Below are 27,589 nucleotides of genomic sequence, written 5' to 3'. Positions count from 1 at the left end.
TCCAGAGCGCGTCTTTTGTCCCTCACACGGTTGTTCCCCCTGCGAGTCACTGAACAAAGGTTCCTGGGCCGTGCATCTCATTCTCTTTGCCGCTGGTAAACAATCCTGTCAGCTGGCAGGGCCATGTCAGCCCCTCCTCCTCCTCTTCCTCCAAGAGACACGCACGGAGTCGCTTTTTCTGATGACATTTGCCTTTGTGAAGGAGAGTTTGGGATAGATGTTAGGATGTTTTTCCTTCTTTCAGATGCTAAAATTTGAATGCTGCTTCCCCCCTACCTTTTCCTGCAGCATTTTGACAGCTAAAGCAATGCAATAGGACATGCATTTTGTAATTCTTTTTGTTTGTGTGAATACATTTCAATCAACCTGGAAGCTCCTCCTACTGCTAGGTAATTCCTGAGTAGTTACTACAAATACACTGCGTGTTTCTGGGGCTGTGCAGTGATTCAGCCTGAGACACTTTAATGCTTTTCTCTTGTAACCCAATACTGGCAACTTCATTGTGGGTATTAAGACCCAAATCCAATCTCGAGTCAAGTCAGTTAGTCCTTCTGTTCACTTTTGCAGCCAGCTTGTTGTTATAATCTCCTACTTTTGTTCTTTTTCTGCCACTTCTATTGTGGTGCAAAGATTAAAATATTTTAAAACTGGCTTTGTTTGGCTTATTCCAGGCAACTTAAGCATATGTCTGAGTGCTAATCAGGGTGGATTTTTTAGCATGGCCCATTGCAAAAGACAAGGCAAATCTGAATTTGTCGGGTTTTTTTTTAGATTAGTGGTGATACTATTATTGTATTTTTTTGTATTGTTACCTTTTTTTTTTTCTTTCTGGAGGCATGTTGAATTGTGGCAGGTGAGTTCTCAGTGGGAAGTGAACAATGGATAAGTAGGAGTTTTTCCTGTAAACAGGAAGTTTTTCCTGTTTGACCAATCTCAATTAACTTGAGAGTCACACTTCACAGAGAAATAATTCAATCAACAGTGGTGGCACCTTCCACCCTCTGCAAGAAGCTGCTTTTCTTTGTTGCACTTGAACTTTTAGTGCTGTTAATTCACTGTGTGTTGGGTGATTGATACCTGGATCTGACGGGGAAGCTTTTGCCCCCAGGCTTGGAGGGAGTGCACTGTGCACTCCCACCCAGCTTCCAGAAGGGCTGTGTTTCTCCAGAAGTGGCCAGGATGCATCTCAAAAGAGTTGGTGAAGTTTCATTCATGCAAAGATCAGGTGATTTGTAAGAGTATTTTTTCAGGGTGCAGATATGCATCTGAGAATGGTGGTTGCAAATGAAGACTTTCGTTGATTTGCTGATGTAATTAATTAGTCTGTTTCACTCTTTTCTTTGAGCTGTAGCCAGGGAAATGGCAGTTACCTGTGACTTTTGTGCAAGCTGGGGATGCTCATGTTTTTCATCAGTTTACCTCTTGTTTCAGTTTAGGACCCTGCCCTTTTCCTTGGGCTCTGTGTCTGCTGACAGGAGCAGATCAGCCAGTGTGAATGTCTGGGCAAAGCTGCCTTCCCATTTATGCACTGCACTGCTGTGAACTTCTCTTAGGTTTTTGTTCTTCTTTGGCTGCTTAGCTCAAGTTTGAGATGAATGGCTTTAGAGCATTAAGGGTGTTTAAATGACTGGCAAATGCCAAATTCTATCGAGAATAAATAACAGATTAAATGGCTTAATTACAATGGTGTTTCCAATGGCAATTGCTAGAAAGTAAATACAAGCTCTCAGTTCCACAATGACGCTCTCTTTGAGACTATTGCTTCTGGTAACACTAGAAGATAAAGATCCTCATGTTGACATTCATAACTTGAAAATCAGAGTGATTTCTAAGCCAAAATAATATTGGAGTGGTGGTGCCAAAAGCCACACTTGGATTCTAAAATTGTTGCTTTTAAAATGTATCGAATGTACTTTCAGTCATAAATATATTTATAGTCTAATATCCTTTGGTTTTGCTTTGGACTTCCTTGGCTGTGTTCATCTATCCACTATGCAGACTGAAGAAAGATGTTTAGCACCCTGTGAATTTTTCTGTAATGCAGCTTAGGGATGGGAAGCAGGTGGATAGAGGCAGAGAAGGGAGCCCAGGGAGGCAGAGATGGTCTGAGATCTCAGCAGGTCAGCTGTGCCATCAGATGATCCCTACATGTGCCTGTCTCCAGAGCAGTTGTGGGAAGCATCATAGGATATGCAGGAAGTGAATTGCCACAGAATACAGTCAGGGACAGGGCAGAGATCAAGCCTTGCTTTCCTCCTGACTGGCCTGAAGTCATGCAGAGTTAGTAATGCTACAGTGTAGATGTTTAGCTCAGACTCTTCCATTCTGTGCTCAGCACAGAGCCTGTATTGTCCATCTCTCCAGGGAGAAGGGTTCCTGAGTCACCTGCCTTTGGAGGGCCACATGCCTTGGGAGTCACTGGCCCTGCTGAGCATTGTAACCATCCAAAATAACTGATGGGAACAGGGCAGATGAAGAATTAGTTCTCCTGGCTAAAATAACTGCCAGCCCATGACAGCACAAGAAAATAGTGCAATGACATGTTCATTGAGTACCACTTAATATAAGCAAAATCAAAAGCAGCAAGATTTATACAGAGCTGTTTGCTTGGGAGCCAAATGCTGTCTGCATACAGGGTTGAACCTGGGACCAGAGTTCTGAAAAAAAGCTTGTTAAGAAAAGCAAGAGCAGCTAAATGCTTTTGTCATCTACTGGTTTCCTCTCAATCAGCTGCAGGTGTGGAAGACAGAGCCTGTGTAAAGGGGCAGAGGCAGGTGCTTTGCACCAGAGTCAGCAGCTTTGTGGGTGCAAGGCAGGAGCAAGCTGGGCCATGGACTTGGTCCAAATCCTTCAGGCTGGCTTGCAGGCTTACATCAGTCAGACAATACTAATTTTACTTTTGGAGAGTGCAGAGTTGCTAAATACTTGCCAGGAGCTTCAGTTTAGGACTGTGTTCTTCTTGCTCTCCTTGTAAAACAACTGAAAGCACTGCCTGGTGCTTCTGGGACAAGAGGTAGGGGAAACTTTCCATGCTGCTGATCAGTATGAGACCCTACATTTTCTGGCCTTACTCTGTAAACAGTAGGACTGGATTCCAGCAGGATCATTCCCATATCTCCTCCATAAGTGCTTCACTTTAAATCAAGTGTCTAGCTGACGTGTGTATCCTCTTTGGTTACCTTAAGGTTGTTAATAAGATCGGTTGTTGCTTACAGAGTGGCATATTCATTATGGATTAGATGTCCTGCATATCTTCTGTTGTTGTATCATCAAGCAGTTGCAAAAGCTATTCGTTACAGACAGTTTGGACCACTCTCCTCTAAAACTTGCCAGGATAGTTTTGCAGCAGGCAGGACAGTGGGCCAGGAAACTGTCCAGGTGCCCTGTGTGGGCACTTCTGCCTTAGCAATCTGTCCCTGCTTGCATTACACGAGATCACATTCCTCAGCCTTCCCCAGTCCCAGCTTGCACAAGACCTGTGTTGCTAAGTACATCAGGGCTCAACTCAGACCTCTCAACAGTCCCCTGCATTTGGGGACATGCAGTGAACCCCTTATACAAGCTGTCCTTGCAGTGCCACTGCTGGTTTTGTTTATATGGTGACAGTTCCCAGCCTCTGTGGCCAATGAATGGGAAATGTTTCAGCCTTTTCACAATACAGACTAAACTTTTTGTGCTGTGCTTGACTTAAACAGTTGAGGCTCATCTTGATAGTTGTTGGACTAGTCAGTAGCTAAAGGTTTAATTTGTAAGTTTGCATTTTAAAAATCATATGCAAGGTTCAAAAATTCATGCTAAGGCACAAGGACATAACTAGAGATCAGGAGACCAGCACAGGGAAGCAATGCTGGCCAAGAAATGGACTCTCCCTAGGACATGGGTGGAATGATTTCATCTGACTTCAGTCTGCAGTGTTGATATTTATAGTACTGCAGGGTAGACCATTGCAGTTCCTGGGGAGAAATATGTGCTTTTTGGTACAGTTCATCTCATCTTGTGATCTGGATGTTTAAGACAAGTCTGATACAAGTAATGATTTTTTTCCTCCGTTATCTACCAAGGTCTAGATGACAAGCTCTGAAATAAGTCTGAAGAGATAAGTGTCACCCTGTTGTTGCCTTTCTAGTAATTTTTGTTGGGAATTGAGTAAATGAAATTTCAAAAGAATTTGAGACCAGTGAGGTAGTTCACCAGATATTCCTCCAACACATGGAGACAAACTTGCCAAAATATAAAAGCATACTGTGTGGGTAATTTGAGGGGCTGATAGGGGGGTTTGATATGGGAATATGCTGCTAAGTCTGGAAGTCAAAAAAAGTTTGTCTGCAGTTTCAGAGCTGTGCTGCAAACAGCTGTAAGAAAAGTAAATGATCTCAATGATTCATTTGCTTGTCCACTGCACAAGTCTCCCTGGCCATTTGATATTCTCCTCCATTAGGATTGGTTTTTTTTAATTTTTCACCATGTCAGGAGAGTCTGGCATATCTCTGCATGTTTGTGTGGTGTTTAGATGAGCTTTAATTTTGTGGTGCTACAAGTTCTATTAGTAGCTGTTGTTGAGGTCTTCTCCTCTCCTGTCAGCATCCAGAGGATGCTGAGGCCCTGGCACAGGTTGCTTGGAGAAGCTGTGCATGCCCCATCCCTGGAAATGTTCTAGCTGGGCTGGATGGGGCTTGGAGCAACCTGGAATAGTGGAAGGTGTCCCTGCCCATGGCAGGTTAGAGCAAGGGGATCTTTCAGGCCCTTCCAACCCAAACCATTCTGTGAGTCTGTGATTTTGCCAGGGTGTTGGGCTGGTGGTTTGTGCAGATTCTGCCTCTCTTGGCAGAGAGTGGTACCTTTTTGATTAGTGTGAGCCTGTTGGTTGCTGAAGATGACACTGAGCAAAATTCACAGCAGGAAAATCAAACCATAGATACCCATTTTAGTTTAAGTGTGGCAAATTACGGTACAAATTTCCACTTAGATGAATGCGCAGTGCTCCCTAGCAGATGAAAATTCACCTTGCTTATAGAGTTCCATCAAAGCCTTCATCCAAGTCCTGCTTGCAGCTGTAGAGCAGGGGGCTGCTGGGCCAATTTAGGTAGGTTTTGACTAAAACACGGCTCTGATTTACAGGCAGCAGCTTGATGCGACATGGCTTCATAAAGCCATGCCTGTCATCACCTCCTGCCAACATCTTTTCCACTGATTGACCATCTTTGTAACAAAATGTTCTTCCTGGTTTACTTAGGGTGAAGAAACTGAAGGAAACATTTGCTTTTATACAACTATTGGACAAAAACATGAGTAACCTTCGCACGTGGTTGGCCCGGATTGAGTCTGAGCTTTCCAAGCCTGTTGTTTATGACATCTGTGATGACCAAGAAATCCAGAAGAGACTGGCAGAACAGCAGGTGGGAAATAGCAGCAGCCAGAGTAAATGAGCTAAGATGCTGCTGATTGGTCCTGGTATAAAATCACCTGTTTCTTTTCTTTGGTGAGCCCTTCTGACTGTTCGCTTTGCATGGCGTGTTCCTGCCAAGATGCGTTACATGGAAGATTTTTATTTGCTTGCAGTTATTTCAGTATTGCATTGAATTACCCCCACATCTCTCTGCCCCCCTTCACCCAAGGAAAACATGCAAAATACAAACAAAAGCAAATTTGTTCAGTTCAGTACAGCAGACTTCCTGAGGACTGGGCAGGGCACAGACAGTGGGCAGAGTACATGAGGATGACTTCGACTGACAAGGCGTGAATGCTGCTCTCTGCAAAGAGATGGGATTTGATGTGTTTCCCTCCCTGGCTCCAGTTCCTGTCCCTTCCTTGCAGACAGCAGAGCAAGCTTGGCAGAGCAGGATGCTTGAGCTTTGGAAGGTGGATTTGTGCAGACACACCTTTGGCTGAGGTTTGATCAGAGGCAGGCTCTGAAGATCCCTCAGGGCTGAGGCAGCTGGCGCGTGAATCCTGCTGAGACAACAAGTGTGAACCAACCCTGCACTGCTGGCTGTTTGTGGGCGTTTATCTAAGGCAGTGGCTTACTAGGGGATCTTAGGAGAGTTGGATAGTCCTGCAGTAACTTTGTCTAGCCAGCAGCCCGGCAAGGAAAATTAATTTCTCCAAAGCACAGACTTGCAGGTGGAGTCATCCTTTGCTCAGGGCTGTGCTGTAAGTCTGGCCAGGTTCTAAGTTCTTGCTATCATCTGGCCTTAGTGTTAAACAGCAAAACTTGCCCAAAAACTAAAGATCAAGAATAAGTCTGTCAAGTTTGGAAGCTTGGAAGCTTTATGGCATCTGCCTTTAGGAACACTTATTGGTATCCTTCCCATCCTTTCCATCTTTTCTCTTTGGCTTCTCCTTTTGTGTCTAAGGATCCCTGAGTGACCCAGTCGTGGGGACTCTGTTCTCTGCTGGTTGGTGTGGCTGTCCTTGTACTCATGTCCCAGATGTCACAGGAAGGGCCAGCTCCTCTGTGACAGGATTGGAGGTGGCTCCCACTGACAGTACTGCAGGAGCTGGTCAAACACCAGGAGCCTTGGCCCAGCACCTCTCATGGTTTCATCTGCATTGTGAATGGTCATGTAAACAACAAAGAAATATTTTCTTCTCATTCAAACCTTTTGCATTCTCAAAGGCCATAATAAATTGCCAGGCAGAGCAGAGCATGGAGCACAAAGGAATTGTGTCCAAACTAATTTATTTTTATTGTGAGCATTCAAGCTTTAGCTGGCTATAAGAGCCATCATTTGCAGCTCAGAGCTACTAACTGCTTAATTTTTTGGATGCTGTTTTACAAATACAGACCTCTAGACACCTCTAGACTCTGTCTATAGTAGCTTTTTAGCAGGCTGAGTATGAGAATACTATGCTGACTAAAAAGACCACAGTAAAAAGAAAAGCTACTTTTGTTCTGCATTAGTGAAACATTTGTCTCAATGAGACAAGTAAAAAGATCTTTCCTGGTTTTAGCTGAACAATTATTTCAGCAAGAGCAGAACAATGGTGAGAAATATGCCCTACAGGCTTCTTTTATTTGACATCCATGACTGGAAAAGCTTTACCTGTGCAGTCTTGAATAATGAAATTTAAAAGCCTTGTGTATGCACAGAGGTGTTTTATGGCACGTTTGTTCAATTAAAGGATGACGATTACAACATGAATAATATTAATTTTAAGATTGCAAAGATGTTTCACTAATGCAAAAATCTAGCAGTGTGCAGTCTGTTAAAGCTCTCTGGGCAATGCTAGGCAGAGTTGAGGGAATGGTACCTCTTGGGGCTCCATGTATTTTCCTCATCCTCTCCCTTTGTTTGTTATGCTTCTCTCATTTAATGCAGTCAGGTCATTTGGAAAACAGCAAGGATTCTGTCTAGGCTATTCCATGAACCCAGGCATGGCTTGAAGTAATGAGACAGTGTCAGCAACATTACCATTAGAATTAATTAAATTAAATTACAAGTTAGAATTAATTTTAATCTGTGATCAGAATTCTCATTTTCACTAATACACCTGTAAATCCAGTGAAATTTAATGAATTCAGAAGACACTCTCCAGACTACTCTCCAGTGGTGAGACAGAGCCTGCTCCCAGCTGTGGAGCCTGTGTTGAAAAGACACTGATGCATCCTGCTCAGTAAATAGCAATCCTTAGTAACCTGTAAAAAAATCTGTTGGATCTCCTTCTGGTAGTCTCATCCATGTAAAAAATTTCACTTCTACATTCCTTAAAGCTGTTCAGTTTACTACAAATCCCAGCAGCCGTATTTTGACCCTTTATGGCTCAGCCCTTGATTCAGGTACCCATGTAACCACTGAGAACTGACACTGAGTGATTCTCAAGTCCTTGCAGCTTGTTGACTTCTGGGAAAAATCTTCCTTCTACTCATTTTGTATTTACTACAAGCTGTGTCTATTTCAGAGGGGTTTATTTGTTTTATTTTTGGGGGGGTTTTTTTGAAGTCTAGAGCAAAACCATTTCTGCTTCATCTCTTGACTGAAATCAGTAAATACCATTTAATGGGAATTCTAGTTCACTTTTGTCAGGAAAATACTCATTTATGTTTGTTGCTCTAGTGTTATTCAAGCAAAAGTCTCTGTATCCTTCATTAGAAAAGCCATAAATGGGTTGAAAATTTGCACTGTAGTGGCTGTTGTCATTTTATTAAAATTTAAAGTTGGTAGCATAATACAGATCTACCTTATCAGTAAGAAATACTCAGATAAGGCACTTTTTTTTCTGTTTTTCAATTACACTGACTTTAGGTGTAGGGATGGGTATAGGATGAAAGGCCAGACTATTGTGGAGGGAGATGCAGGCTCTGGAAAAGAAACCTGTAGTGTAGATTAGACAAAAGGTCTTTGCCAGACCCTTTAAAACAGTCTGTCAGAAGAGAAGCCCTACAAGAGGGATTAAGAAAAGTAGTGTAACACCAGGTGCTTGTGTACTGTGTTTGTGTTTCATGCTGCAGCCTGTGATCAGTCAATAAAATGCAAGTACTGCTCTGGGAGTTCTCTGATGAGCCTTTCAGTATAGTAACCTGATATGAGACAGTCATCTTGTGCTGTCAAAATTAATAAGAATTTATTTGTGATATAGATAAGATTTGGATTTTGAATGCACATTAAAATTGTCCAGACTGTTAATTGAGTTTAGATTGAGACACCAAAGGTGGACAACCCTTTTTTTTGCATGTTGGCTCTCTCCTGACCTGTGTCATCTACACAGCCCATCCTGCAAGTCTTTTTTTAAAGCTAAATCGGCTTTTCCTGACTCGGGAGTTGCTCTTTTCCCCATCCTCTGCAGCATTTTGAAAGGGCATGGGTGGGATGTAGCCATGCATGTTTCCTCCACTGGCACTGTACGTTTCCTCCACTTGCACTGTACGTTTCCTCCACTGACCCTGTACGTTTCCTCCACTGACCCTGTATGTTTCCTCCCACTGACCCTGTATGTTTCCTTCCACTGGCACTGTATGTTTCCTTCCACTGGCACTGTATGTTTCCTCCCACTGACCCTGTATGTTTCCTTCACTGACCCTGTATGTTTCCTTCCACTGGCACTGTACGTTTCCTTCCACTGGCACTGTACGTTTCCTTCCACTGGCACTGTATGTTTCCTTCCACTGACCCTGTATGTTTCCTCCACTGACCCTGTATGTTTCCTCCACTGACCCTGTATGTTTCCTCCACTGACCCTGTATGTTTCCTTCCACTGACCCTGTTTTTTTGCATGGCAGGACCTGCAGAGAGACATAGAGCAGCACACGGCGGGCGTGGAGTCCGTGTTTAACATCTGTCAAGTCCTGCTGCACGACTCAGATGCCTGTGCTAATGAGACAGAGTGTGACTCCATCCAGCAAACCACCAGGAGCTTGGACAGACGGTGGAGAAACATCTGTGCCATGTCCATGGAAAGGAGAATGAAGTACGTCTCCTATTCCTACCCTACACAAACCTGTGGCAGCATTTTGAGGGAATGCTGTAGCTTTTGCCACAAGCTGAGTTTTGAGGAGGAAAAAAGAATCCAGAGTTGATAGTTAGCTTGTGATAAAACCTTTCTGTTTTTGCTCTCTCAGAATCGAGGAAACCTGGCATCTGTGGCAGAGGTTTTTGGATGACTATTCTCGCTTTGAAGATTGGCTAAAAGCATCTGAAAATATAGCAGCTAGGCCTAATTCTTCAGAGGTCTTGTACACACATGCAAAAGAGGAGCTGAAGAAATTTGAGGTGAATTTTTAAACTGCCGTTTTTTATGCTCAGCATCAGGCTGCTGAATACTTACTGTCTGTGCAAAATGCCTTAGTCTCTGGAAAACATTGGTTTGATGTTGGTTGTATAAGGAACATAAATAATTTGGTGAGTGTGCAGCTGCTAAATGTCTGTTTGTTTCCAGAATTTTTTTAATGTGGAGAATACAATACTTTGAATAGACACTTAAAAGTTTAAAGCCTTGCTTTTTGTAGGGACAAGACTTTTATAGTGTGATATTTATTCTTTTCTTTCTTCTAGTTTGAGCAGATGGCTTAAAATATGGGTCTAAAATCTGGATTTAGTTTTGCAGTTGGAAGGTCTGTTTTTAAGGAGGAGGGCACCATCTCTCTTGATGGATAATATCCACATCCTGACTGTTACCAGGCAGTGAGCCCCTGGCTTTGCCTTGCAGGCGTTCCAGCGGCAGATCCACGAGCGCCTGACGCAGCTGGAGTTGATCAATAAGCAGTACCGGCGCCTGGCGCGCGAGAACCGCACCGACTCGGCCAGCAAGCTCAAACAGATGGTGCACGAGGGCAACCAGCGCTGGGATAACCTCCAGAAACGAGTGGCTTCCATTCTCAGGAGGCTCAAGGTAGTGCCCAAGGGGGGTGAGGGAGTGAGGAGCACTCACAGGGTGCCGGTTTTGGGCTTCTTTTTTTTTGCTTCTGTCAAGGTCGGGATTGAAGCGCTAGAGATGGTATTTTTGCATCCAGGCTTAGGTGTTTATTATTTCTTATTTATATTACAAGTAATGAGTTTTGCAGCATTCTACTAACAAGCTACAAATGGCTAACTACCTTTCCTTATGAGGTTTTTCAATGCTAAACTGTCTAATTAAGAAACAACACCTAAATTATTTTTACTTTTAACTCAATAACTAATCACTCAAAGTCTGCAATGTGACTTTTCTGTCCTATTACAAATACTACCCAAACTCATGAAGAAGGACTAGCCTCCACTCTAAAACTTCTATCTTGTTCTCTATATATATGTTACTGTATTCTAAAACTTTCAACTCTAAGTTTTCTACTTAGTGATATTACACACTTCTAATCAAACTACACACCCATAATCCCAGTGCTCCAATCAATTTTGGAAGCCTTCTTCACGGCCTCAGGTCAAATGTCGTATTCTCTTGTGGGTCTGTGCCTTTCAGCATAGAAAGTTTAAAATTCTCAGCATCCAGGGTTCTGCAGGAATTACCCATGAGCAAAGCCTACCTCAGAGCAACTCTCTCTGTCCTGAGCTATTGGCATAGCAGGGGAGCTCTGGAAGGGTCACTGAGTACCTGGCATAGACCTCACCTTGGTAGATTGGTTTTTGGTAGCTGAAGAAAAGCTTAAAGGAAGAAGGAGTGCAGATTTTGAGAGGTCAATTGCAATACTCACTGCTCCTATCACACTTTCCTATTGCCCACTTGTAATGGGTGGATGTGTTCATGCACTTGCACCTTTCCATAGGTAAGAGACAGAGAGACAGAAGGGTCCCAAGGGCAGATATGGTTTGGAGTTCCCAACTCAGCTCTGCTTCGTGCCAAGTTGTGATTCACCAACAAGGCATCAAAGATGGAGATGTGATAGAAAGCAGCTCCTGCTGTGCTGCCTGCCTGATGAGGAATGTTGTTGGAGTGTACTCCAAAGAAGTATCCTGCTCATCAGTTAAACTGATCTTTGGGCAGATACTCTGTGCTGTGCCCTGGGGGAAACTTGTCACTGCCAGATTTTTAAATATAGCAGTGCTGCAAGCAACAGAGAGACAGAGAGAACTGTTAGCTCCCCAAAGTCAGTGGATGAGGCAGGTGAGAGCAGTGATGGGGTTTGATCTGTGCAGCTATGAATTGTTATATTTGGGATGTTACATGATCCCCTTTCTGAAAAGTAAATCCACCCATGAGAACAGGCAAGCTGCATGTCTGTTAGCAGCTTCTGTGGGACATGCCATACCATACAGTGCATTAATTACACTGCTGTGGTCATACATGATCCAGCCTCTCCATTATAAAATCAGTAAAAAGTGATTTTAGTCTCATAGTTCTAATTACTTTAATTGGAGATGAGGGTTGCTTCCTTTTTTTCTCTTTTTTAAGTTTAGAACAAATTAAGTGTTAAGCCTCAGTCCAAGTAACTGTTGCTGGTATGATGATGTGGGAGAAGGAATGTTTGGAATGAATAATGTAATTTTATAGAAGCATCTTGAATTGCTAAAATTTTACTCCCTCTTTTGTACAAATAGTGTGCTAGTACAGGGCACTGTTCTAGCATCCCTACAGGAAGAGGACAGGTTTTATACATGGCATGCTGCTGTTTGTGTTCTGATGGCCTTTAAGGTGAACAGGAGTTTTGAAATCAAACACTAATTGCAGAGAGCTCCTGTGACCTGCCTCTTTTAGTAGCTGAAGTCATGTAACACTGGCTCCACTTTTCCATCCAGCACTTCACCAATCGGAGAGATGAGTTTGAGGGGACGAGGGAGAGCATCCTTGTCTGGCTCACAGAAATGGACCTACAGCTGACAAACGTGGAACACTTCTCAAAAAGTAACTTTGATGACAAAATGCGACAATTAAATGTACGTATTCTTCTGAAGCAGTTGTTTACTGTAGCCCAGTGACCCTGTTGGGCTGCCCTTGCCCAACAGAATCATCCATTTTCTGTAACTTCACAGTAGCCACCACATCTCTGTAGACTACATTTGTTTGAAGACAGTAGTAAATTTTAAAGACATACTGTCTGAATCAAGATTAATCTCTGCATTATTTAATTCAGATTCAGTGTTCAGGCTCACTTCTGTCCTGCCATTTTCTCCTGACAGTATGTGTCAGTGACAGTGGTATCTCACCTAGAAAGCAGCAGATGCTGCTTAACAGTAAGAGCTACTTTCCTAAATTCAGGCATTATTTTCTGGTGCATATCTTTTTTGAATTGGCATTATTTTACAATCTCTCCTCAGAGCTCATGTTTGTAGCTGGGAATTTCAGCAGAAATTAGACATCAGGAATGTGCAGTGATTCTAAGGAATATACTAGTTCTTTCCTACATTATCATTTCTCCTGTCTCCCTGCACTGCTACTGATTTGGGATGTAGATTTACTGTTGTGTAGGTTGGAGACCCAAGCAACCAAACAAACTTCTTGGCTACTGAGAAAAAGATTGCGTGTACCAACAGAAGAATAATCTCTGATTAGCTGAACTCTTATATCATGATCCCCTGCTTGCTCAAGACACTGCAGCCATAGTGATGTACACATGGGTGGAAAATGCCACTTCATTTAGAACTGTAATTCTGCTCATAAGATGAACCTTTGGATCTCTTGAGTAAAAAGATTTTTGCCAAATTAAATTAGACAGCAATGTCAATTGTTGCTGTCTTTCACTGCCGTGAGCTAGAAAACAGGGAGAAACCTTTGGCTAGAGAGAGCCAATGGAGAAGTAATTATTTTTCTTATATGTTCCAAATAGGGTTTCCAACAGGAGATAACGTTAAACACCAATAAGATTGATCAGCTAATTGTTTTTGGGGAGCAGTTGATTCAGAAGAGCGAGCCTTTGGATGCCATCCTGATTGAGGATGAATTGGAAGAGCTTCATCGATACTGTCAGGAGGTGTTTGGGCGAGTTGCCCGGTTCCATCAAAGACTGACTTCAAGGGATCCTGTAAGAAGCAACAGTTGTTTCAATGCTTTGACAAGATTTTGGTGTTTGAATTGTAATGCTTATTTTGGTTTTTGAATTGCAATTGCTTACTCCTAGCAGCTTGACTGAGTGGTTTATTCTCCACTGGCTCAGGAGGTCTGCAGCCATGTGCCAGCCTTGTTAAATCTTTGTTGCCAATCCTTTCATGCCTCTCCATCTGCAGAATCTGGATAATAGCATGGAGGTTTTTCATAAGGTTCAGAACTATATAGTTGTGGCATGAAGGCTCAGAACCTATTTTGGTGTTTTTAATATCACTTTGTTTTCCTTACCATCAATAATGCACTTAGAATATCTCTACATATTTGTTTGTCCACTCCATCTGTCCACTTTGTTGTGAGAGCCCTGAATGGGGAACAGCATGCACTTTGCTTTTCCCTGGGAACTTTCAGATGGTTCTCAGTTTGGCCGCAGAAAGAAAGAACACCTGTTAGAAAGCTGAGTAAAGGAAGGAACATGAACAAGTAGCTGTTCACTCCTGCCTGAGCATCATTTCCTGACTGACCTTTTTAAGTCCATTTGGAACTGGATACTCCTGCAAACTGGACAGATGCTATGGTGGTGGTTGAGTGCCTTGAAAGAGGAGAGGTAGCTGCTGATGTGAGGATTGGATTTGGCAAAAGAGGAAGAAGGCAGAAATGATGTTTCCCTTTAATTTTAGCCACATGGTTGCTGCAGCTGACCACAAAACTGTCTTCAGTAGTACTGTGTGGTTCAGTCATTATCTCATTAAGATCTCTTTTAAATCTCATTAATATGCAATAATTACTTACTTGTAGGGATTGGACGATGAAAAAGACAACTCTGAAAATGAGACAGATCAAGAAGACTCCAGGGAAATCCAGAATGATCCCTGGCATAAGAAAGCCATCACTGAGGGGCCCTCATCAACACAGTCCCTTTGCCACCTCATGCCCCCGACTCAGGGCCAAGAGAGATCAGGCTGTGAGACCCCTGTCAGCGTCGACTCCATCCCACTTGAGTGGGATCACACAGGTGATGTGGGAGGTTCTTCCTCTCATGAAGATGATGAAGAAGCAACATATTACAGTGCTCTGTCAGGTGAGAACCAATGTCCAGCAGTTTGGATTCACATGGACAGCTGGAGGATGTCCCTGTGTGGGAAGGGAGGGGGATTGAAGTCTTGATCCCATGTTGTTGGTTGATTTTCAAGTACCATTTATAGGTGTGAGCAGGCTCATCTCTTATATGAAGGAAATGGTACTGTCTAAACCAAGCTTTTGTTTTTAGAAACATAAGGTTTTAGAAGCCTTAGTGTTTAAGAATGTTTGAAAATGGTACCAACCACTTTGTTCTTTGTCTTTGCTGTCCTTCATTGTTTCAGTTGTTTTTAATAGTTGGAAGATATTGAATAGTGAGGAAAATGACATTATTCTTTTTTCAGATGTAGAAATCACTGAAAACCCTGAGGCATATCTTAAAATGACCACAAAAACTTTGAAAGCATCTTCTGGTAGGCACCTGCTAATGCATGTGTCTGAACATGGCAATCTCCCTGTGCTGCACGCTATATTCCTCAACCTCTCTCATACGTAATGTCTGACTTCCTGCCTTGTGTGGACACCATGTCTCATCCTGTCATGGTGTTCTTACGCTGCAGTATCCACGTGGACATTAAAAGCAGTCAAGAACACACCATTTAGATTTTGCCTGGTAAATGCCAAGGTGGTTAACGTGCATTTCATTGTACTGATCCAAAGTCTTTTGGTTCTTTCTCGGTGGTTTGCTCTGGGGTAGTGTCAGTTTTTGGTTGTTTATAATTTTAGTTGCATAACTACTGAAGGCAGTAGCTCCAACTCTGCAAGTATTTTTTTGTGGTTTGTGCATGACGGAACTATGTGTGTCCTGTCTGTTAAATCCAGAACAAACATTCTCCAAACCAGGACATGTCTAACTTGTTCCCTCTGACATGTTGCAGACGTGTGGTAGTTATTGTTGGGATGCAAACTTTACAAAACCATGGTGCAGCCTTGTCTTTTGGTTTGTTTTTTTGTTTTTTTTTTTTTTGAATACTCTAACCTGTATTCAAGCATTTTCCAGAAGAAAACAGAATGTCCCATAACTGCATGGCTCTCATCTCATTACCTTTGAAACACTGTTGATGTTTTGCAAATGTGCATGCTTTGCAAGGAAAGCTGCAAAACTGTCATTTTTATGCCATAACTTGATGCCATTTTATTCAAAGCGCTTTCTAACTTAATACAAAGCAACAGCTTCCTTGTGGAGGTGGGATCTTGCACTCATGGTGTGTGCTTTTGGTTTTATTTGTTTCAGGAAAGTCAGTTTCAGAAGCTCGTCCTTGGCATTCTCCAGGTAGCCCAGTCTGCAGAAAACACAGATATAACCAGGCAGAGATGGTTGGAAATGTGTTGTCTGGACCAGAGACAAGTACTCCCTATAAACCAGACTATGTGAGTTGGAGGCTCTGTGGGAGACACTGAACCTGTACTACAGAGTCTGTTTGTTGTTCTTTGTAACTCCACCCTCTTCCCTTCTCCAGCAACAAGGAAAAGAGTAGTTGACATGGGAAATTTTCACTTCACACAAGCTGAGACATTATTTCTGGTGGCTCAGGTTGGACCCCTGGTCAGTCAGGGTCTGGAGGAACTTCCTTCCTCTATTGTCATCAGACAAGTCTAGGAGAATTTAACCCCCACAAAGGACAGGGTGTCAATCTCTGGATACTTACTGACATATTTCCCTTTCCTAAGCAAATTTTAAAAGTCTTAATATGCAACACACCATTTAATCTGCTTCTAGGCACTGAAAAAAAAATGACTTACTGTCCATTGGTGCCTCAGCCTTGGTGGCTGTTTGCCAGCCATGGCTTCACCAGCAGCTGCCAGGCTCAGTGGGTCTGGACCCATTGGCAGCATTCTTCCAGGCAGGGTGGTACTGGTATCTGGCTGCTTTTGTCATCATTAATCCAGTCTCAGAGCCTTAGAGTCAGTATTACCAAGACCCACAATCCAACAAAGAACGCCAGCAATTAATTGTACATTGTCTGGAACAGGTAGTGCAAAGGCAATTTATTTGCCATGTCCACTCTTTGTAGTCATTGGCATCACCATGGTGTTTGTTTGTTTGCTGGAAAGGCACAGAGAGCCAGTGTAAACTGGTAGCAAAGCTGCAGAAGCCCAGTGCTAAAGCTGATGTGCAAGAGCTCAGCAGCAGCCCAGCCACCCCAGAGTAACACAGATTAGGCTGGACCTTTGACATCCTGTTAACCTGCAGGGCTCACCCACCAAAATGTCATTCCAGGTGAAGCAGCTCAGCTCTGCAAGCAGCAGCAGCAGCAAGGAGAAAATTCCATCTGCCAACATGAGCGATGAGGAGCCCCAAGATGACCAAGAACTTGTGAATCTAGTAGCAACAGAGAAGCAGTCAGGTACAGAGCATTAGGAGTGGCTTTGGGGCTCTGGTGTCTGTCCTGTGACTCTGGGATGACAAAGCAGACATGGCACAAAGGCAGCATATTTGGGAACAACAACAACAACAAAAAAATTAATGTATTTTGCCAAATTTCCAAGCTCCCTTCTCATCTGGTTCTGTCCAACCCATGTGTGCCGTTCAAAGCTTTCACATTTTCTGCCAGAATTGAGATTTTTCTTTCATAACATACTTCTGTCTCTTTGCTGCTTGTAGTAAATGGGAACAATTTCACTTTTGTCTGATACTGAACACTTCAGGGGCTTCTAATCAGATTTCAAACCAAAGGTTCTGTCTAAAACAAGATTGCTATGTGGAGTCACTGGTACTCCATATAACAAGATGCTACAGCTCCCATTTACAGAAATGTTTGTTCAAAGCTGGTAATTCATTGTGTTCTTCAGTATCTTTACAGTAGTCCTTTCATGCAAACAGACCAGCAGGCTGGTTCTATTGACCTTTCAGGACCTCATTCCTGGTTTCAGGTGCTTGAGATTGTAACAGCACATTGTACTGCAGTCACAAAAGCAAATCATGTGATGAAAAGAAGGCTGCAGCTACATGCACCAGCTCACTACTTTGCTTCTCTGGTCTCACAAATAGTCCAGGGTTGTGTCCCATATGTGAGATGAATGGGAATAACCTGAGTGGTTTAGATGTGCTTTCAGAAAGTGTCTCTCATCACACAGGTGGCATCTCCATGTCCCTTAGCATTGAATTGATGAGACAATCATTAAGAGTCATTAGAATGCTTTGGATTGGGAGAGACCTTAAGGTTATCTGGATCCAACCCCCCTCCCATGAGCAGGGGCACCTTCCAGCAGACCAGCTTGCTCAGAGCCCCATCCAGCCTGGCCTTGAACACTTCAGGGATGGGGCAGCCTGTTCTGGGCAACATGGGCCAGTGCCTCACCACCCTCACAGTAGGGAATTTCTTCCTAATCTCTAACCTAAACCTGCCCTTCATCAGTTTAAAGCCACTGTCCCTTGTCCTGTCACTCCATGTCCTTGTCAAAAGTCCCTCTCCAGCTCTCTTGGAGCCCCTACAGGAACTGGAAGGAGCTCCAAGGTCTCACTGGAGCCTTCTATTCTCCAGGCTGAACAACCCAAACACTCTCAGCCTGTCTTTACAGGAGAGGTGCTCCAGCCCTTTCATCATCTTCGTGGCTTCCTCTGGGCTCTCTCCAGCAGCTCCACATAGACATAAAACACAAACCCAAGTCCTAACTGCTGGATCATATTTGTCCTGTGCTGAATTTTGGTGTTCACCAAATTGCAGCTGGGCTCATTGAATTCTGTCTCCTTAGTTTTGGTCTGTTCTTCCAAGTGAATTAAAAAATCTTCAATTGATGTCCTTAAAATTCTTTGTAGCGTTGCTATGTGGGTAACTTGACCAGCAATATGAAATTTAGACACTGCAGAACCTCATGAAAAGATGTGGTTGAATGACACATTCAGCACATTAATAATACATTACAGCGGTTAATTGATCTCAAGTAGCGTGGGAAATAATTTTCTTGCAAAACTTCTTGCATCTGTTTTACACACTCTTGCCTTTACTGAAGATTTAAATGTTTGTTTTGTTTTTTTTTTTTTCCTGTGATTTGCAGGCATTATTGATAGGTGGGAGCTCATCCAAGCTCAAGACCTCAGAAATAAACTCAGGATGAAACAGAAATTGCAGCAGTGGCAGCAGCTGGACTCAGACCTCAGTGACATCTCTGCTTGGCTTGATAAAACTGAGCAAGAGCTGCAAGAGCTGCAAAAGGTGAAACTTCCAACCAGCATGCAGGCATTGGAACAAAAGGTCAAGAAATTGAAAGTAAGTTATGGCTTGCTGAGGAGACAGATTTCAAGATGCTGATGTTTTCTAATCAGGGCTCTCCTGGGATCAGTTGGCAGCATGGATGCCAACAGCAATTCCTGTGCCACAGGGGAACTGAACTGCTCTCAGCTAAGAGGGCTAAAGAGGGTCTTAGGCAAGGTGCTTCTGTCTTCATATACAGAGATTGGCAGGCAGAAGTAAAAACCTCTCCACTTCTCTCCTTCTGTTTTCTTGCACAGTGATATCGACATCTTTTCCTTGTGCCATTCCCCTCTATACGAACCAGAAACAGATTGAAAATTAGCCAGGTCAACAGGCTGCAAAGTCTAGGCTGCTTTTTTTTTTTAATTGAATTAAGGGTGGGGTTTAATTCCAGACTGACAAAGATCTGCTCTAAAGCTGTGGTTTCTGCAACATGAGCCAGCAGGTCACCAGGGCACATGTAGGTGCTGCGGCCCTGGGACTCAGGCAATGAAATGCCTCAGCTTCAAGTCTGAGAAAGCAAGTGTTCCTAAAATCTGTGGAGGTGCAAAATCCCTGTGTGCTCACCCCCCCACCAGCTGCCCCATGTGGAGTCACCCTGAGGCTACTGGTCAGTCTGGTGTCACCCTTGGGGTGATGCTCACAAACAGGACACTGCAGGACAGAGGAGGGATTTCTTAGGCATGCTGAGAGTATGTTTAAGCCTGCATGTCCTGGAGTAGTTATTAGGCTAGGGACAATGACTCTGCACTCCAGTAAGATCAGCTCTGACTCCTTCAGCCAGTCTGGATTAGGCACCAAGCCCCAGGAAGGTTTGAGGGTGCCTCCAGAGTGGAGGGAGGTGTTTCCCTTCAGCCTGGAGTTGGGTGTCTGACCTCCTCAAGGAGCAGAGCTTCACTTCTCTCTTCTGCATCTGCTTAAGAGGAGTCCAGCTGGCTGTAAATCCCATTTTCAGACAGTTTGGCTTTAGAGGGGTGTTAAAAGAGCTAGTGTGCTCTAAGTGAATTTCATGAGGTGTCAGGACATCCCAATTGCCTGGGATAAGGATAAAGCCAGTCTGCCTGCAGAGTGGCTTACTGGTGTTCAGAAGTCTGTTTGCTTTGTCTGATACTGAAAGAAACTTTATTGCCTGGAGGAGAGGGGGACAGGATCCTTTGATGGGTGAAAAAAAAAATTTCGACTAGCAGTTTTCTACAAGTGGAACTCAGATCTTGAGATTGACACTCTTGGATAGAAAGGCTGCTGAGAAAAGCAATCTGAGCTTTGTGGCTTGTGGGATGCATCCTGCAGCTCTGACTTCCCTACTGCAAGAGCAGCTTGGGAAAGATGAGTACCCTTGATTCAAACTGTAAACTGGGGGGTACAAGGAAGGTATTGTTTGGCATTCTTTTTTTTTAAAAACCTTCAGAAATACAGGGTCGGTCTTAACCTAAAGGTGGTTAGATGATATGACCATGACTGCAAATTCCATATTATTCCCCCTGCAATTCTAAGGGACAGGAGGAAAGCAGGCAGGACTGCCTTCTGGGGGGACCTTGAGAAGTCAGAGAAATGGGCTGACAGAAACTGAGACCAGAGAGAAGAAAAATAATTTCTCACAATAGGGTGGTGTGGTGTGGGAAATAGTAAAGGTAAGAAGATTTTCAGAAAGCTGGGAAAAGCAGGCCTTAGAAACAGAAAGAGCAGAGAAAACTCAGAGCTAGAGGCAGCTGCAAAGTTATAATGACTTTTTATAAGACAAGCAAGCATTGTGTGAAGAGGTGCATGTGTACTTTTAGTAATTGGCTAGAACAACTGTCTGTAAGCCATAACAATATACTATTAACTAAAAGTTTTTAAAATGTTCTGTAGCAAAGAGGTCTTTGGCTGCTGCTGGCTGTATGCTGCTTTGGCATCTTTCTGTTGTCTCAACAATGTAATGTGGCTGATGCTGCAAATAAAAGCTCAAGGAATGTACCCCAACAGCCCCATCCTGTTTGTGGAAAAAACAAACCTCCAGACACAATCTGGTGTGGGACCAGGGGCCCAGAGGGGGTGGGGAATCTCCATCCCGTGAAATACCGAAAATTTAAATTAATGAGGCCCTGAGCATACTCCTTGGAGTTTGAAGTTGGTCCTATGTGAAACAGGAGAATGGAGTGCAGACCTCCATATGTCCCTGTCAGCATTATTCTAGGATTCTGGGGTGGCAAAACCTTTATCAATTAGGAGAAAATACCCTGTGATGATCAATGGGAGTATTTGTCCAAATGCCCGGGAAAGAGACAGCTCAGAGGAATTGAAAGACAGATGTGGCTTAAGCCATAATGCCTGTGACTTAGGGAGAAGGACAAACCCAGTCACACTTATTTTCTTCAAAGTGAAGGTTTTGGCTGTAAAAAAAACCCAAACATAAACCTGCCTCAGTATGTTTCTTAGTAGTATTGAAAAGCCAGCAGATTCAAACATGCTTGCCCAACACCTGTGATACTTTTGAGTGTGTGGTTTTATTGTAAATAAACATGGTTTTCATCATTCATAAAAACTCCTAATCTTCTTTTTCTGCCAGGACATGCTTAAAGCATTTGACAGCTACAAAGCAGTGTTGCTTTCTGCTAACCTGAGCAGCAAAGAATTCCAGAAGGCAGACAGCACAGAGTTCAAGGAGCTGCAGAACAGGCTTCGGAAGGTCAACTTGCACTGGGAGAAAGCAAATCGTGCCCTGGACAGCTGGAGGAAGGGCTTGCAGCAAGCCTTACTGCACTGCCAGGTACATCCCACATGCCAGCTTAGAAGGGAAAACTCTTTGGGATTCTGTTGAGGAGAGGGCAGAGGGGTAATTCCTGCACATCAGTGGAATGGTCACTCACAATTCAAGGCACTTTGTTTCAAGATAAAGTTGCCTCTGATGGATTGAAATGGTTTGGTAAAAATATCTTTGAAATGGATAATGCCCTTTATCTACATAGGTGGAATACTTCAACAAAGTTTCTGTACCCTCACTAATTGTGAATTTGTTTGTAGGTGAAGGCACTACAAAGGTGTTTTTCCTCTTATGGACCAATCTTTTTGTTTCTCTAGGATTTCCATGACCAGAGTCAAAAGCTAATCTTGTGGTTAGCAAGTGCTGAAAGCAGGAGGAATGAAGCACAAATCACAGGTCCCAGTGCTGATCTCAATACAACACTGGAATGCCAGAAGGAGCTGATGGTGAGTGTAGTCTTAACTGCAGCACCTCACTGTCAGCACACAGTGAAGAGCAGAATGTTTATGTCTCACAGTGTCTGCAGCCTGTCCTCAGACCTGCTGTACTCAGGCATGTGGGTGGTTTTTGAAATGGACCAAGATATTGCATCTACAAGGCACTTCTCCATAATTACACATCATAATAAAGTTACTTATAAGTAGTCTTTATGCTGGAGCAAGACTTCCAATTTCCAAAATGTAATGTCTTCTCTATATGAATTACCTGCTGCTAGAACTATTTTTAAATGTTATTTCAAACAGGTACAACCAGTCTCTTCAAGAGAACTTCATTTCCCATGTAGCTGTAATAACCATTCCTGTGCCTTGTTGGTTCTCAGGAAGGTTGTGTTGTTCTTTAAAGCCTTCCAGAGTTCCTCCTTTTGGGAGAACATCCATAAAGTTGAGGGTAACAGTCTTTTGTGCTGTTTTTTGTTTATTCTCAGCAACTGGAGAAAGAGCTGCTGGAGCAACAGCTTAATGTGAACTCTCTCCAAGAGCTCACTGCTTACCTGCTGCTGAAATCAGATGGTGATTACATTGAAGAGGAGGAGAAGGTCCATGTAATTGGAACAAAACTGAAACAGCTGATTGAACAAGTCTCTCATGACTTAAAAACAATCCAAGGGAATCTGGTGAGTTGGAATTTAAATATTTGTTTGTGTCTCTTCCTTACTGAAAAGAAATAGCATATTAAGAGTGAAGGTATTTATAAAAAACTGACTTAAAGCTTAAGTACTTCCACCTTGATAAGCTGAAAAAAGAGCAGTTCTGGCTGTAGGAACAACTTCAGGCCCCCAAGGCTAGTACAGTATTAGAACAGAGGGGTTGTGCTGCCTCTGTCCTCGAGGGGCTTGAAGAGCAGAGAGCATAAAGCTCTGAGTAAGGCTTTTGGCCAGGTCTTTTGGCAGGAGGTTGGACTAGATGAACTTCCTGAAGTCCCTTCCAACCTGAATTTGGGTGATCCAAACCAGGTATCAGGCTAGGAGTGTGTAATGAACACGTAGGAGTTGAAGATCTTAGCAATGGGTTGCTTATCCTGTGCCTGTCAGAGATATTTCCAAGTTAATTCCTGTATGCACCCATTCCATTGCAATTCCTTCATGCTGGGCACTGTAAATTTCTTCATTCTGGGGGACTGGTTATTCTCATGTGAGGGGGCAGTGGGCTGTGCACCTACAGAGGCAGTGAAAGGTGGTGTTATCTTTCAGGATACCAAAACATTCCTGCTAGTTCCAGATGACTTGGACTCAGGAGTTTATAATCCAGAAGAAGAGAAACCCAGCCCTGCTGTGAAGAAGGCAAGTACTTTTTTTCTAATATTTTGCTATCAGCATATAGTGTATTTTGACATACTTAGTGTGGAAGCTCCTCAAATATAATCATTTTACCTTTTAGGTCCATGTACCTTATTAAAGTATTTACAATCAGATCATTAAAGTCTACAGCTGTCTTTTCAGAGAAATTCCTTGTAGTTTCTGAAACCTGGATACTAAAAGCTATTTCTCTCAACAGATGGCCCTCAGGAGAACAGCTGATGGCAGGAATGGCAGCAGCACAAGGTAATATTTTATATATGCCTGATCTCTTGAAAAATAGTGAATATGGCAGAGATGAGCTATGTAACAGCAGAAACCTGGGCAGCTGTTCCTTGTAGGTTGACACATGAGTGGAGGTGATTTCTGCCTTACCTGTAGAGTCCCCTCTACCTACCAGCTCTGGGCTGTTCCTTAGGGAATGGTTTCCTTCAGCACAGGACCTCTGCAGTGATGTGCAACCCTGGCTTGAGAAAATATTTTTTTCTGCCAAGTGGGGGATATTTTAGGTTTAAATCCTCCTTTAATTCCACCAGCATGCCTGGAAAAAGAAACTTGGCCCTGAGAGCCACTTGGTACAAACAGACCATGAAGGACAGAGGGAGAACTTAACCCCCAGTCCAGTGGGGTCTGTTCAAAGGGTAGATCTCAGTAATGCTAGGGCAGAGAAGAACCTCATCAGTGTGAATAACGTGCTTCAACACCTATTTGGAATGGTCTGTTTGCCTCCTGGGAAAAGTTAAGTTCAAGTTTGTTTGTAAAATTTGTTTTTAAAGTGCAAGTTAAGTTTGTTTCCTGAAAATAGGCTAAAAACAACTGGTTTAACAAACCCTGAAGTGCCTCTTGTTCCGTGTTTCTCCTTTTCAGGAGCGAAAGCCATCCAGAACCTGTGCAGGCAACCCCTCGCTCTCCCTCTTTCTTCTACCGAGTGCTGAGGGCAGCTTTACCTCTGCAGTTGTTTTTCCTGCTGCTTTTGCTCCTGGCTTGCATGATCCCCTCCTCTGAGGAAGACTACAGCTGCACCCAGGCCAACAACTTCGCCCGCTCCTTCTACCCCATGCTGCGCTACACCAACGGGCCCCCCCCGACCTAGGACAGCCTGCACTCCACTGAACACTCCTGGGTGGTGCTTTTTTCTCCCATGCTGCTCTAGCATCAATCAAGCAGTGAGTTTCACATCTCAAAATGTATATCTTGACAGAATTTCAGCGTTTTTGTACGGGAAACAAAACTTTTTCTATAGATTTTTTTTTAAACTGTAAGCAACACACTTTATACTTTGATGCAATAGATACACTATTTTATAGGGGCAGTGCTCTTAAGCTTGCAAGGTGTTTGGATACTGAGTTCTTAGATGCAGAAATGACATCACAGTACTCTTAAACATAGCAGTCTGTCCTGGGTGAGCATGACAAACAAGCAGGTGAAGAGGGACTTCATTTAATATGATTTCTGCACACACACTTCACATTACTTGTATCTTTTGGTACTGTAGTCACTTCGTGGAAGCAAAAAAATTGCGTATTTTTGGATCTTTGTTGTTGTATTTTATTCATCTAACATGTTCAATATCATGATGCACATTTGTTTTGTTTGACATAAAGTGTTCTAGTAGTTAGGACTGCTGTGTTGTCTTTTTATACCACCTTTGAAATAAGGAATTGCTGCATTGCATGGAAATGGTTTATAATGCACATATTTTCTAGATGAACATGATTATGTAGACTATCCCTGATGTATACAAATAGTGCAATGACTTTTTTAATGAAAGTTTTTTTTTCAGTTTTTAACCTGCTGAATAGTGTACAGTACCTTGGGAGAGAATTGTGCATTTTTATAAGCTTTGTTTTTAAAATTAAACTGGGGTGTGGGCAGTGGCTGGAGAAACACTGTGTACAGTCAGCATTGCCACTGCCCCTCTGTTGTACAGTTTGAGTACTGTCATTAAAATTTTGCAATGTCTGCAGAACTGTGGGTGTGTCTGGGGGGGGGGACCAGCTTCATGTTCCAGCTGTGCTGCCCCTTCCACTGCTGCAAGAGTCAATTTCTTTGCCTGCTAAAGGAGTGGTGCTGGAAGAAGCACAACCACTCCCTTGCTTTTCAGAGCAAGAGATCACAAATCCAGCAGTGGGACCTGTGTTCCATGGCACACATCCTTCCCTTTGGAACTGCTTTCCTGGAGGAAGAACACAAAGTTGAACCAATTCATGCTTATTACTAGTTTGAAATGCTGAACTATTTCCCACTCTGGAACTGACTCTCTATAGTGGGAGTGCTGGAGTGGGGAAATGCATGTGGGGAGAGCTCAGTGCAGTAGTAAGGGCTTTGGTCAACAGCTTTTTGTGTGTGGCAGTGAAAATGAGCCAGGAATTAGCCACTTTCTGCAGTGCTTACCCATTGAAAATAAGGTCTCTGATTAGCCTGTGAGAGTTCTCCCACCCTTTCTACACTTGTCACCACTGGTGGTTGCTGATTCCCCAGCTTCTTTGTAAAAGGTGGCTTTACAAAGCAAACTGCTTTGTCCTCATGTTCAGAGAATGGCCAAACCAGCAGCTTTTTCCCAGCCATGGTGGCAAACCCACTGTGGTTTAGTTCCAGGACATTAAACTAAACTCATAAGGCTGTGTTGAGGTGCCAGACTTGGGCTGTACCCAGAGATGGATCCCCCTCACCCCTCGCTGCACACAGCCACACACACTGTCCTCTCTCCCTCTGCAATCATTATTTGATATTTTCAAAGCAATTACTTTAGGATGGAGCTCATTTAAGTTTCTTTCTCTGTAGAAGTGAGCCAACTCCAACCATTATTTCATTGCCAGGTTGTCACAAATGCCCATGCAGACCTTTCTGCCAAGAAGTAATAGGCAGTTGCTGACGTGATATTCAGTTCTTCTTCCATTAAAGAACCTATGCAGGGGAAAAAATTGAACAATGTTAAAAGGTCTAAGGAAAATTTCATAGCCTACAATTTCCTTTCATTATGAACAGTTATATCAAATTGTTGAGCTCATGTAATACATAAAAAGAGGAGCTTTCAAGAAATTATCTCAAAATGTCACTAAAAAACAATGTCTGGGAAATAGCTTAAGTCTTTTTTCTTCCACACCTATTTTAAATAGTTTTATTTCCAATTGATTATAATCACTGCACTGTAGGCTGGCACTGAAGTCTGCTTTAAACAAGTCATTTTATATCCCCAACAATTTCTTTGTGTCATCATCTCTTTTAGGACTGGGTTGTTAGTGTCCAGGGAAGAATAAAAAAATATTTTAAAGAGAGAACAGATGCAGTAGTGAGAGCAGCCCATTATGGTTGTGCACATGCATTGAGAAATCAAACCAAGCCAAAACTAGTTTTGAATTGAAGTTTTATTTTTTGGCAGTGAGATGAGGCCTTGGTCTGTTTTCAGCTATGCCCACCCTGCTCCAGCAGAGTCAGCAGCAATGAGAAGGTTCCAGGGAGACTTGGGAGCAACTCCTGGTACCTAAAGGGGCCCTACTAGAGAGCTGCAGGTGGGCTCCTTACAAGGGGATCTAGTGGAAAGCTAGAGTGGTGGCTCTAAACTGACAAAGGACAGCTTTAGATTAGGTGTTGGGAAGAAATTCAGTGCTGTCAGGGTGGTGAGGTGCTGGGATAAGTTGTGCAGAGAAGCTGTGGCTGCTCCATCCCTGGGAATGTTCAAGGACAGGTTGGATGGGGCTTGGAGCACCCTGGAATGGTGGAAGGTGTCCCTCAGTCACTGAGCACACACATTATGTGCTCATGAGACCAGGCTGAGCTCAGCTGCAGGAGAGAAATGAACAAAAAGTAATATATTTACATTGCATGATGCCTGTTTAGTCAGCTGCACCAATCCATGACAATGAAACACAGCAGCAGACAAATGCCATCAGTTCACAGAACTAAAGGCAGCTGGGGGAAGGGGGGGGCTGGGGTGTGGTGGGGTTATTTTCACATTACCATAACATACATCAAGTTCTGTAAAAGGCACCACTTTCAGTGAGGAACTTGTTTCCATTACAAACTCGCAGAGTGAAATGTTGAAACTAAAATAACAGGACTGGGAACGAAACCTTTTGTGGAAAACAGGCATAGGAGGTGTGGAGTAAGCACTGGTAATGGCTATGCCAGCTCCTCTGTGACACTCTGATGAGTGAAGAAGGTTTTGTCTGTTGAGGCAATAGCAGCAGATGTTGGCATTTTTTATAGCAAAGCAGTCTCTTTTGTGTGCACTTCAATCAAAATTGCTAACACTCAGCAATACATGAGGAGTGTAGGTGACCCTTAAATGTGAAGCTGGAGTTAAATAATACATAGATCATAAATAAAACTAAGCCTTAGCTAGGAAAGTGCCATTTAACACATCAC

General features: G+C 43.2%; 1 protein-coding gene across 1 annotated transcript in view; it reads left to right on the top strand.

The window, feature by feature from the left end:
• SYNE2 (spectrin repeat containing nuclear envelope protein 2) overlaps positions 1–25,190 on the top strand; it is a 159,428-nt gene extending 134,238 nt beyond the window's left edge. The window contains 17 exon segments of the mRNA XM_054515169.1: positions 5,234–5,396; positions 9,218–9,405; positions 9,557–9,707; positions 10,144–10,326; positions 12,165–12,302; positions 13,193–13,387; positions 14,206–14,488; positions 14,832–14,900; positions 15,722–15,858; positions 16,709–16,835; positions 18,487–18,698; positions 21,232–21,432; positions 21,744–21,872; positions 22,352–22,540; positions 23,117–23,206; positions 23,421–23,467; positions 24,089–25,190. Of these exon segments, the coding sequence (XP_054371144.1) occupies positions 5,234–5,396; positions 9,218–9,405; positions 9,557–9,707; positions 10,144–10,326; positions 12,165–12,302; positions 13,193–13,387; positions 14,206–14,488; positions 14,832–14,900; positions 15,722–15,858; positions 16,709–16,835; positions 18,487–18,698; positions 21,232–21,432; positions 21,744–21,872; positions 22,352–22,540; positions 23,117–23,206; positions 23,421–23,467; positions 24,089–24,314 (2,728 nt within the window). The 3' untranslated portion in view covers positions 24,315–25,190.
• The last annotated feature ends 2,399 nt before the right edge of the window (positions 25,191–27,589 follow it).

The sequence above is a fragment of the Molothrus ater genome, chromosome 6 (assembly GCF_012460135.2).
Source record: "Molothrus ater isolate BHLD 08-10-18 breed brown headed cowbird chromosome 6, BPBGC_Mater_1.1, whole genome shotgun sequence".
In the NCBI taxonomy this organism is placed as follows: Eukaryota; Metazoa; Chordata; class Aves; order Passeriformes; family Icteridae; genus Molothrus; species Molothrus ater.
Note: the sequence above shows the minus strand (reverse complement) of the source record. Positions and strands in the feature narration are given on the sequence as shown.